Below are 12,729 nucleotides of genomic sequence, written 5' to 3'. Positions count from 1 at the left end.
ATATGAGTAAGAGTGGCAGAATCGGGCCCTGCAACTGTACCCAAAGGTAATAGAATTTTAATATTCTGTTTACACTCCTTTTCTTCGTCAAAATGTCATTTCCTACCAGTTACATTTTACAAAGACCACCCCCACTCTCTGGATGCAAGTACAGACAAGAAAAATATGACTGGTTTAAAGGGCACGCCATAGATACCAAAAGTCTCTGATCTACCACGTTCTCTTCTACCAAAATCTCTTCTACCACTGTCTATCCCAGCATAGAAAAGTGACAATTTTCTTAGGGCTGATCTACTCAAACATTTAGCTCCTGGCAATCTGGGGTGTAAATCTACCCCCCCCAATACTTAGAGTGCTTTGATCCAGTCCCGTTTCAAAGTGGGGTAGATCAAAGCACTCTAAGGAACTGTTAGTGTTCATCAGCAGGGCCCACAGTTCCTTAGTGTGCTTTCATCACCTGCTTTGCAACTGGACTAGATCAAAGTGCACTAAGGAGCTGCTAATGCTTGTCTACATAGTGCATTAGCTGGGGTATAAATTCCAGCACACACAAACATGTTGCATACTAACTGGCTGCGTGGACCCCCCTGGCATGCACTAAAAGTTCCCTAAGTGCACATGGACATAGTACTATTCAAAATGGGACTATATCATCATGCACTAAGGAACTTTTAAGTATCAGAGGGGTAGCCATGTTAGTCTGTATCCACAAAAACAATAAGGAGTCCGGTGGCACCTTAAAGACTAACAGATGTATTTGGGCATAAGCTTTCATGGGTAAAGAACCTCTCAGCTGCATCTAAAGAAGTGGGTTTTTTTACCCACAAAAGCTTGTGCCTAAATAAATCTGTTAGTCTTTAAGGCGTCACCGGACTTCTTGTTGTTTTTAAGGAACTTTTACTGAGTGCCATCAGGGCCCTCATGGCCAGTTCATGTGCGACACTCTGGGGCAAGCTAGAATTCACACCCTAGCTACTGCACTTTAATGCACCATATAGACAAGCCCTCAGTGTGCATCAGCAGGCTCCGTATGGAAAGTTAGTGTGTGACATGTTAGCGTGGGTAGATTCATACCCCCAGCTTGCTGCGAACGACATGGTCATTACATTACATTAACTTAAAATGGATTCCGATCGGATGGTCTAATATTGCTTCCATTGAAGACAATGGTAAAACAGCCAGTCCTAGAAGTGGCTGAGATCTCTAATTTTTCCCTGAAGACGGTGGGAGTTGGGAAACAATCATCACTGTTCAGGAGGCACTCAGAACCTCCTGGGATGGGGAACACAATGGGTTTAGTCAGAGACAGGGCAGAAAAATATGCTGAATATATCTCAGGGTTCAGGTACTCTATCCTCTCTGTATTGTTTCAGCTACGTAAATTCAATCAATATTTTTGTTAAAATATTTGCAAAGAGTTATTGGTATGTAAATAGATTTTCAAGACTTGTATATGCCAATCTGGAACAGAGCCCTCTGCAGCATTTAAAATATTGTTGACTGTTACTCTGGTGAAGCAAGGAGAGAGAAGTACTATGAATAATGCTGTGTTTTGAGTGGGAAAAGGAAGTCCCTAGCACTGTTGTATTTGGGTCCATTACAGAAGTTGTGCTGCAGACAGAGTTTCTTTATACTTGTGAAAACTCAGTGGCCATGTTGTATAAAATTACAATCACTGAACAGACTAGTCTCTGTGTCTGAGTCTTTGGCTTTAATAAGATGAACATTCAACAGTTATACTACAGCTGAGAACAATGAGAAGCAGTGGCCATTATTGCTAAGGGCATTCTAAACTTCTTTCTTATAAGACCTGGGGAAATGGCAACTAATTATTTAAGGGCAGCCTGAGGCAACAAGCCTATAGAGAACAATGGGAGATGGGAGCCATTTTGTAAATGGACAATTCTTTGTGAGTGTCTCCGAAAGAGAAGATTCACTGACTGAGTCTTTGCTGACAAATACATTTTCTTTTATGAAAAATGGAAAAATTCCCTTAACTCAACAAGTTTTCCCCAAAACTACCTGTTGTCTCACATATGCTCAATTTTTTCCTCATAATTTTGGTGTAGATAGTCAACATTGGTTTAAAGATGCACGCTAGACCCGATTTTCAGAAGTATTCTGCACTCACAACTGGGACCCGATTTTCAGAACTGCTCAGTAGCCAGCAGCTCCCAATGAGAACAGTAGGAGCAGTCAGGCGCTGAGGTCTTTTAGAAATGTGGCCCATCAACAATAAACAGTTAAAACCCCTGCCAAATTTTAGTCAGAGATTAATTCAAAAAACACTTGCATTAGAAATTTATGATAAGAAGCTAAAAAACCTACACAAAAAATTAAAAGGATATGAATTATCATGGTGTAAAATTCATACAGAAAGATAACTACACGAAGAGACAAACAGAAATGGATCCCCCATTTTAAGCCTATTTCAGCATGGAATTGCATTTATTGAGACATGACAAGCACTTGCATGTCTGGTGTTAATAAGACATTGCAAAACACTACTGGCCCAATTTTTAAAAGAGCTCAGGTCCTATTTAGGCACCCAGCTGAAGCAGCCAGATTTTCAAAGGGAGAAAATCTTGCCACTTGAGTTAGGCACCTAACAGGAATCTGGGCTCTTTTCAATAGCGTGCCCTTTATATTCACAGAAATTATACACTTGTGTGTGCCAGTTAATCATGTTGCCTGTTACCTTTAGTAACATAACCCAAAGCAATATATTTTGTAGTACAAGTACAACTTATGGTGCTGTAGTTATAAAACAAAGAACTAAAGACAATTTAGCAGAAAGTTGAGTTGAATAATACAAAACCCTATGAATTAGCAAATTGACACAAAGCAAAGAAAGAGAGATTTCTCAATGATATAGCTAAAGTGTGTTCCATAATATTCCCTTCTGTTGTAGCACTTAGTCACTTAGATAATCAACTGAACAGATTTTAGGCAGAACAATAAAGTACTAATCAATGCTCCAGCCCATGATTTCTACAGCAGGTAATTCGTCAGTGGAGTGCCATCTGCTTACCTAAAGCTGAATTTGGCCCAGAGACTCATGGGTATGTCTACCCAGGGATAAAAGTGGAGGGTTTGTTATATTTATTTCCAGGGACTTTGTCTACATGGCAAAGGAACATCAAGTCGCTGCGTAGGGTACTATCAGGGCCGGCTCCAGGCCACAGCGCGCCAAGCGCGTGCTTGAGGCGGCACGCCGCGGGGGGCGCTCTGCCGGTTGCTGGGAGGGCAGCAGGCGGCTCCGGTGGAGCTGCCGCAGGCGTGGCTGTGGATGGTCTGCTGGTCCCGCGGCTCCGGTGGACCTCCCGCAGACACGCCTGCGGCAGCTCCACCAGAGCCGCGGGACCAGCTGACCGTCCACAGAAACGCCTGCGAGAGGTCCACCGGAGCCGCCGGACAGGCGAGTGGCAGAGTGCCCCTCGCGGCATGCTGCCGTGCTTGGGGCGGCGAAATTGCTAGAGCCGGCCCTGGGTACTATCAATTAAATACAAAACAAACATGCTTACCTTATGCTTTCTTTTTCAGAAAATAAACTCTCCTCTTTTCTCTTGAGGCCAAAATGCAGTATTGCAGCTTTTCTTTCACTCTCCCTAACTATTCTGTCATCTAAAAAGAGGAAAGATTATTTGAACATTTGTAGATTTCTTTTTGCATATAAGCACACTAGTGTTACAATATAGCCCTGACAACTGTTATCATAAGTGTAAGCAAAAACAGACTCTAGAAATTGCCACAGCAACAGCCTGTATACTGCATAACCACAACTCGGGAAAGTAAAATATTAACATTTAAAGCCTTTCCCACACCAGGTGAAATTCCATTAATTATTAGAAAACTGATAACAGATTAACCTAACCCAAGACTAAAGATATATATAACCCCATTTGGAACGTATGTGACAGTCTCACAGTGCAGCTGCTAATATTACTACAAAAGTATTTCCATATGAATACTCAGTGTATCAATTTATTAGCAAGTTAATTCAAAATCAGAAGGGAATTAATTTCTAAGATTCTGATAAATTGTTTATCACTCATTGCCCAAATCTGTGTATTTAGTGTCACCAAGTAACGTAAGATGAATGCACTGAATTTTTTTGTTTGTGGGAGTGGTAGCAACTGTTTAAATTACGATTACATAAACAACTCCACTCTACCCTCCCTCCCCCTTTCAATTACTTATGACTTTCTTAAACTTTCACTTTCAGGCTGTAATTTTCAGACATTACGCTCACTGTGCTATATACACTTAAGATAGCTCTACCAAACTAGCCTAGCTCAATTAAAAGGAGCCACACTGCAAAGTAACACACAAGTTGCTGTGTCCACAGAGCTGGAGCTTCACTCACTCATGTCTGGAGCTAAGGATTTGTCTATGTGGTAGGGTAATGCGCTCTATGGAGGTGTGATTTCTAAAGCGCACTAATATGTGGCACATTAATTGGGCTGCACAGGCCCTGCTGGTGGGCTTTAACGTAGTGCTGCCTGAAACAGTATTACATTAAGATGCATTAGGGAACTTTTAGTGTGCACCTGCATTGTCTGCACAGATCAATTGATGCACAATACATTAGTGCGCTTTAGAAATCACAACCCCATACAGTGCATCACCCCATCGTGTAGTCAAGCCCTTAGACGTTGGTGGCCATATCCCAAGGTTCTTTGCACTGCAGTAAGCTGATGGTGGTGGTTTTGACACCAGACAAAAACCTGTGGCTAGAGAGATGTTTGTGGGGTTAAGGGCAGAACATTGGAAGTGGAGGCTACTGGAAGAGTTAGAGCACAAGCAGTGGGGCCTAGCAGCCTCCAGCCTTTTGGAGTGAAAGTTCTATCAACTCAAGACGGAAAGAAGTTACAGTCTGTTCCCCCTCCTGTCACTAGGTGTGCTGTCTCCAGATCACATCCTGTGACTAGTAAACAGAGATCTCACCTTTCCCCAGCAGGTAAACCCCATGTCAGAGTTCTAGGCTGAAACATGGAGATCTCTGACTAAAAGATACATTAGCTGCTGGGACTCTCAGCAGTGTTCTAGACTGGGGGTGTGGGTAAGTAATACAGCGTGTACTGTGCACATTACTAGCACTTTGGGGTGCTTATAGCTCATAAGTACCCAAGAACATTTTGCCCATAATGCTGAAATTATCACCTCATTGTCCCTTCATTCATTCATAAATTTATATCAGCACACATGAGCAGGCACCACTCCACTTCAGCAGGTCTGAAGAAGACAAAATGCAACTCTCTCAAGCTATCGAAAGGTCCATCAATGGAACTCCTGTTCCTTAGCAAAACTCCAATCCCTGATATGTTAAGCCAAAGGTTTTCAAATGGCTTCCCAATTCAATAAGTCTTTTAGTCTATGTCATGAAGCTTTCCAGACTCTGGCTCCGGCTGACCACTGGAGGGAAAGGCCCAGAGGCGTGGCTCTCCATGGAGAATACCCCCCTGCACACCACAAAGAGTCTAACCCAAAGAACCAAGAAGACTGTAAGTCCTGCAATAGGATATAATAAAGGAAGATCTCCCAGATGGGAGCTTTAAAGAGCATAACTAACACCCTGAATTGCACTCAAAGAATAATCCGATAGCCCAGTACAGAGCACTGGTGTTACATGCTCCGCAGCTCACCCTCCTTAAGAAGTGTGTTACACAGTATTCTGCACGAGTTGAAATCTTCAGGCATTTTTCAAGGACAGCCAGAAGCAGAGCACATTTTCGTCACTTGGCTAGGCATGTCATGAGCTGAGATGTCCCTCTTTCTCCCTGTTCTTATTCCCTTACTCTTCTTAAATCCTCTTTGTCCTCCTACCTCACCCCACTTAAAATAAATAGCTCAACAACAACAACATGTAACTAACACAAAATCGAGCATTCATTGGTTTATATGTTATAGCCCCATCCCCATCCCTTCGTTTGTTTAGGTCTTTTAAATCCTAAGCCCTCCAGGGCAGGAACAGTCTGTGTTTGCAGGACCCAACACAATGTGTCCCAAATCCCCCAATATGCTACAGAACTACCTGACCCAATTTGCTGTTGTTACAGAGACTGGGAGACCCCAGATGAATATAATAAAATCAGTGTAGACATTGGTTACAGAGTGACTGACTCTTTAAGAGGGAGCAGGGGCAGTGTACCTGTGCTGCACCAGCTGACCCAGGGCTGGTCTACCCTTAAAACACCGCACAAGGGCAGCTGTGCTGCTCTAGCCTTCAGTGAAGATGCTACCTATGCCGAAAGGAGGACTTCTTCCATCAGCGTAGATACTCTATCTCCCCCAGAGGTGGTAGCTTTGTCAATGGGAGAAGCTCCCCCATCAACATAGCCCTGTCTACACCAGGGGTTAAGTTGAAATACCTTATAGCAACCTAATTTCTTAGTGCAGACCTGGCCCCGGATTAGGCTTTAAAGGAGGGCCCTTGACCTGGGGAAGTAAGAAAGACCTGATGAGTCAGAACTAGGATGCCAGGTTTCCAGAGTCCCCCGGGAGAGGAGGCAGAATGAGTGCCTGAAAGGTAAAGAGAAAACATCCCCTGGGACTTATAGCCCAGTGTGAACTGCAGAACTGTGTTTGCTTAAGTTTGGGACAATAAAACCATTTAAAAGAGACTCTGGGTGTGCGTGGCAATGGATCCTTTGCAGGCTGGGGAGAAGCCTGGCCTCGTTATAACATTGAAATTGATGTCCACACCAAAACACCTGATGATTCCAAAGCCAGGCCTAAAAAGATCTAAGTCAAGGTGGGGAGGAATTCAAGGGAGCAGAGTGGTGCTGTTCATTACTATGGCTCCAACAGAGATTTTAAGCTAGGATCTAAATACAAATAGTTAACTTTTCAAGTGTGCTTCTGAATTAGGAGCTTAACTTCCACTGACTTTGAATAAGGTCTAGGCTTTCTTGTGCTGGAATCACTTTTGAAAAGGGACTGTGGCCTGGTCTATGCTACAGGGTTAGATTGACATAAGCTGCCTTGTGTTGCCGTAGCTGAGGAAGGGTCTTCACTTAAATTTGGTTCTCGCCGACATAAGTGCCTCTGATGTAGTAACACCACCATCCCAAGTGGCGTTGAGTCACAGTTGATGTAATTAGGTGGCCACAGTGGCAGTGTAGAGGCTGCATTACTTACTTACTTACAGCAGCCATCCCACAATGCCCCACGCTGACAATACAACTGATAACAAGCGCTCCTGGTGAGGACGCAACTACTATTACAAGGAGCCAAGTGTGTGTGCACACCAGTGATTTAATAACTGTGGTGTCTGTATGCTGACTTAAGTTAGATCAACACAGTTTTGTCATGTAGACATGGCCCAAGTTACTCAAGGCTCTTTAAAATTTTAGCCCAAGTATACGTACTTACCTTAGTCCATTTTGGGGGTTGGAGTGCCTCATACATGCTAAGATAGGGGCAGAATTATTAGCCACACTTCTCCCTGACTCATAGTTGCTGTGCACTGAATTGAGTATCCAAACGGAGAAAGGCTTGCCAGCACAGGGCATACTTCACGTTACAGTCTACTGCCATGGCAACAGCCTGCGAAGTCAGAAGTACTGCTCTGACTTCAGCTCTTTCACATGGATTCTGTAGTGAAGTCATAAACCTGCTTTTAGCTTCAGTTATTTCCATAGCAACAGACTGCAATGTGATAAATTCAGGACGAAGACTTAATTCTAGGTCGAGCATAAAGTGATGCTGGGGTCTAATCAAGTACCTTCAAACTGTTGGAAAAACATAGAATTATAAAAAATTAAACTGGAGAGCAGCTCTGCACAGACTGTAGAAACAGTCGTTACACACAGCAGAAAAGACTGTAGACAAGGGCTGAGCCTTTAAGAAGCAACACAGCAATAAACAACTTTGTGGCTGAGTCAGCATTACTAGGAGCGCCTTATGTTTTTCATTTGCTATGCTGAGGATTTAAATTTGTAGTTGTACATTTGTAAAGTTACATTTATACAGTTGTTTGTTCTGAATTTCTAAGAAAAGGAAAAACACTGAGCTGTTAAACTTGAAGAGCTTGTCAGTTCTCTGAACCACAACTATGGGAACGGTAGAGATTACCGGTTTTGCCAGCTTTACCTGCAGAACGTGGAAGAACCACACACCCCGTCTAGACTATGTGCCGTATCGGCGCGTTAAAATCGATTGCTCGGGGATCGATATATCGCGTCTGATCTGGACGGGATATATCGATCCCAGAGCGCGCTTAGATCGATTCCGGAACTCCACCAAAACAAACGGAGTTCCGGAATGGACATGGCTAGCCTCGTACATCGATCCCGCGCGGTGAAGACGGGTAAGTAAATCGATTTTAGATATTCGATTTCAGCTACGCTATTCTCGTAGCTGAAATTGCGTATCTAAAATCGATTTTCGCGCGTAGTGTAGACGTGGCCACAATTTGCATGATTATAAACTCAGCAAGAAGGCAGGAGCCTGAGGAGCTGACAAACGACATGGGAGAAATCCTCCTCCTTCCCATGGTGCCTTTGAACTGCCACAACAGTTTATGACACTGATCCAGTAATAACAGATTTCTGCTATTAAATACCTTTTCTTCAGCATTCAACAGTAATATCTCTCACCTAGTTTTTCCAGGGCTTGTAGCGTATAGACAGTGAACAGTCTATAATCTGATTCTTTTCTGGTAATGGGGTTGAGGCGCAGATCCAGCTCTGAGAGGACTGGTAATGTTTGGAGGCGTGACACTTCCAGCAAGGATGAGATATGATTGTAATATAAATTCAGATTTTGTAACAAATATAAATATTCAATACCCTGTAAGGAGAAAAACAAAGTTATATATTTAAAAGAGTAGCAGCATGGTATAATATTTAGCACACTAAACAGGGAGACTTCCTCAAACTTACTGTGGCACACTGGTCAAGTCTTTTACATTCTTTGCACATCGATTTCCCTATCTGTAAACTGGTGATAATTATGTATAGCTTGGTAAAGCACTGGGAGATATTCAGATAAAAGGCACTCTAAAAGGACCATTATCCTGTGATCCAAATAGAGATGGAAAGCGATACAGGATAACCTCTGATAAGCAAACATCATTTAGCCAATCGGTTCTTAATGGGTTCACTTTCTCCCAATTGCCTTTCACAGCACATGTGGTTTATCACACACCCATTTGTCTGAATATTTTGGAGAAATATTCATTTCTGCTGAACTTTTTTGGGGGGGACTTTTGTTACCTGGAAAGGTGATTGAACTCTGAGAGTGACCCAGCTGTAGTAAGTGGAAATGGAGGCAGGGAGCTGTAGCAACACAAAGGGGTGCTTGGGAGGTGGCAAGCCAGCCATACTTGCTAAAAGAAGTTTGACAGCAGAGAAAGTCAACCCAGAGGAAAAGGAGCTAAGAAAAACTGTAGAATGGTGTCATAAGTAGATAGGTAAGGGTTAATTTTCTTTTACCTGTAAGGGGTGGACAGGGGGGAATCAAGCACCTGACCAGAGGACCAATCAGAGAACTGGATTTTTTTTTTAAGTCTGGGAGGGAAAGGAACTCGGGGTCTTTTGTTTCTCCCGGCTATGGATTGAAACAGCTTTTCTGCTAACTCCAATCTTCTTTCTAATATTCTACTATCAAGTGTGAGTACAAAGGAAACCAACAATAGGCTGTTATGTGCTTGGTTTGTATTTACATGGGTGTAATTGCTGACTGGTTTAAATTGCTATTTTTTGAATCAGACTGTGTTTATTCCTATTTTTTTAAAGCCTTATCCCTGTATTGAATTTCTTAATGCAGTGTTTAGTATATGTAAGTTCTTTCTTTTATATAAAGTTTTCTTTCTTTAAAACTTGTGGGAGTTTCTTTTCCTAGTGAGGCAAGGGGATAGAAATTTCTGTACCAGGTATCCGTCTCCCTCAAAAAAGGAAGACGGGGGGGGGGGGGGGAAGCATTACATTCTGTGTTGACTTCTATTGTCCAGGGCGGAACAAGTTACAGGAATAGAGGTAGGATTAGCTCTGTTTCCCTGTGTTGGAGGGCTGTCTTCTTTGGAGAAGAAAGGAGACAGGTTTCTCGGTATTGTGATGTAAAGAGATTACATCAATTCCCTCAGGTTGCTCAGAGGGGGAAGGGAGGGGAGATAATTCCCTTGCCGGTACGACTCAGACTTCTCAGTCGTGGGGGTCTTTCCCGAGAAGTTGGGAAGGCCAGAGAGGGGGTCCCCCAAGGAATATTTGGGGAACCCGAGCTGATAGGAGCCAAAATCCTATCTGGTGGCAGCGAGATAAGATCCAAGCTGGTATACGCTTGGGGGAATCATAGTAAGCACCCAGATTTTGGATGCTAAGGTCCAGATTTGAGACAGATGATTATCACAAATGGTTACTCCGAACCTAAGGAGCTGGACATCTTTATGAGTGCTTGTCTACCCTGCTGAAAAGGGAGGTACAACTTCTTTTGGGGTTTTTTGGTTGATACTATGTAGTCAGGAGCGAATCCCTTTGGTGTTTTTTGGTTCATTGTTTTTTTCGTCTTGCTTTGTCATGAGGGAGAACTGGAGTTGTTTTTACAGGGCCCAAATTAATTTCCCGACCTCAAAGAAGGAAACAGAACTCTTTGCCTGGAGGAATGGGACTGACAGGTTACCAAAAGGGTAATCATGAAGAGTTTTCCCTGCCTGAGGTGAAAGAAAACCAGTTTGTTTTAATCAGGTTATCAGATTGACTAGATTTTTTTAAAAATTAATTGTTAATCCTTTATAACACCAAACCTCTTACAAAATATCTTGAGGTTGCAGAGTTCAACAGAGAATGGGGAACTTACCTCTAGACTGACAATCATATTTCTGGACAGATCTAATGATTGCAAGCTTTTAAAATTTTTGAAGGCATCTCCAAGGGAGTGGATTTTCCCTTCATATGTTCCCTGCAGCGAGAGAGACTCCACCTGTTCTGAAAGGAAAGAACTTGTAAAGGTCCTAAGGTCTCTCCCAGTTTTGTAAAAACTGAATGTAACTTATATTTTAGACTGTTCAATAACTCCAGTTTCATCAGCTGCTTGTATGTGCAAGAGCCTTACTTTTTCATTTTTAGAGGTTTCTCTTGTTCATTAACAGGGAGCTGAAGTGCCCTTTTCTGAGAAAAAATCTGACCCTGCTAGAACTCTGCGGTGAATGCCCCAACTGCCCTAGAAGAGGGGGAAAATCACAGTAACACTTCCTTTAAAATAACTCTTATTTCAGGACTGTAGTGTCCGGACCTACCATAGAAAACTGACTTATGTTGCAGGTGTCATACCCTTTAGAGCTCCACAGGGGAACTAGCCTGGAGGGGAAATGGGCAATTTTGGCTTATATAGCACTCTATTCTGCTAATGTCTGTTACCATGACCCAACATTACCTACACTAGAGGAAATACTCTGCACTGGTACAGTAAGTGGGCGAGTCCTTATTTAAAAAAAAAAGTGCCATAACTCACTTCTGGTACTTCCTCAAAAAGTGCCAGAATGGTGTTCCAAAGCATTCTGGCATGACTTGACCCCTGGGTAGAGTGTTTACTCCATGTCTGCCATGCCTTGCAGGCTTCTCACCAAGTTTCTCTTCCAGTTGTCTATCAGCACCTGGATACACCTTGGGTCAATTTTGAGCTACTACTGTCATTCAAGTCATAATATGAAGACTGTGGCAGGGTGGACTAGTCCAGAGGGTCCCTGCTGGAGGCCTCCTGGCCCTGTGTCTCTCTACCCCAAAATAGAGCAGCAAGAAGTCCTCCAAGCAGCCTAGAGTGGCTGCAGAGGAGCAGCCAACCACAGGTGCTGCTGGAATGACCAATAAGGGGCCAGATAAAAGGCAAGCAGCAGAGCAGAGTCTTCAGTTGCCCTGTGGAGCTTGATGAGTGAGGACTGGGTGCTTCGCTGACTAGACAACCGGGACCGGGACCGGGACCGGGACCACTCACTGCAGAGAGCTCATCAGACAGAATCACCCAGGGAAGGCTGCCAAAGACTGGGTACCTGGCTGTCTGGATAGAATAGCAGCAGGACCACAAGAAGGTCAAGGTGGGCAGGCTGAGCCTGGGGGACTGAGCACAGAACCTGGCCAGACCAGATAAGGGTACCGAGATGAGTCCTGCTAATCTGGTTGCAGACTGGGCCCAGGGAGGGCTGCTGAAAAGAACACCAGGTGAGGGTACCAAGATGGGCTCGGGCTGGGTGATTGAAAAAGGCAGTGCCTCTGGAAAGAAGCCTAAGAGCTATGGCCCCATACCAGGGCCAGGATAAGAACCCGGGACTCTATACGCTGGAAGTGGGGACAGTGTATGCAGCTTCGCTGGAGGGCTGAGTTGCCAAAGACTTGCCGAGAGAACCACTGGCTGGGGGGTGCTAACGAGAGGCGGGTACCACCCTGTTGAAAAAACTCAAATCAAATGCAGGATCACACCCAACCAACCAAAAGGGGCCGCCCACACGATGTGGGTGCTGCCGCTGAAAAAAACTGTGATTGCAGGTATATCGGCCAAAGAAAGGGGGCGCTCATGAGACGCAGGTGCCAACCCCATTACAAAGACCAAACGTGGATATGCTTTGCAAGAACTCAGTTGGAAGAAAGCAATGTTTAAGGGATTTGCTGCAAAAAGATTTTGCTGTATATTAAAGACTATGAATTATTTCCACAGCAGCTCAGTCTCCGCCTGGAGTTTGTTTGCATTGAACCTTAGAAGATTTGGTGTCCTGACAGCAGGTGATAACTGTAAATT

General features: G+C 43.8%; 1 protein-coding gene across 1 annotated transcript in view; it reads right to left on the bottom strand.

Moving 5' to 3' along the window:
* LRRC36 (leucine rich repeat containing 36) overlaps positions 1 to 12,729 on the bottom strand; it is a 48,638-nt gene that overhangs the window by 30,431 nt on the left and 5,478 nt on the right. The window contains exons 2-4 of the mRNA XM_032788452.2: positions 10,798 to 10,925; positions 8,601 to 8,793; positions 3,525 to 3,624 (exon numbers count right to left, since the gene is read on the bottom strand). Coding sequence (XP_032644343.2) covers positions 3,525 to 3,624; positions 8,601 to 8,793; positions 10,798 to 10,925 — 421 coding nt within the window. The remainder of the gene's footprint in view (positions 1 to 3,524; positions 3,625 to 8,600; positions 8,794 to 10,797; positions 10,926 to 12,729) is intronic.

This window comes from Chelonoidis abingdonii, chromosome 19 (genome assembly GCF_003597395.2).
Source record: "Chelonoidis abingdonii isolate Lonesome George chromosome 19, CheloAbing_2.0, whole genome shotgun sequence".
In the NCBI taxonomy this organism is placed as follows: Eukaryota; Metazoa; Chordata; order Testudines; family Testudinidae; genus Chelonoidis; species Chelonoidis abingdonii.
Note: the sequence above shows the minus strand (reverse complement) of the source record. Positions and strands in the feature narration are given on the sequence as shown.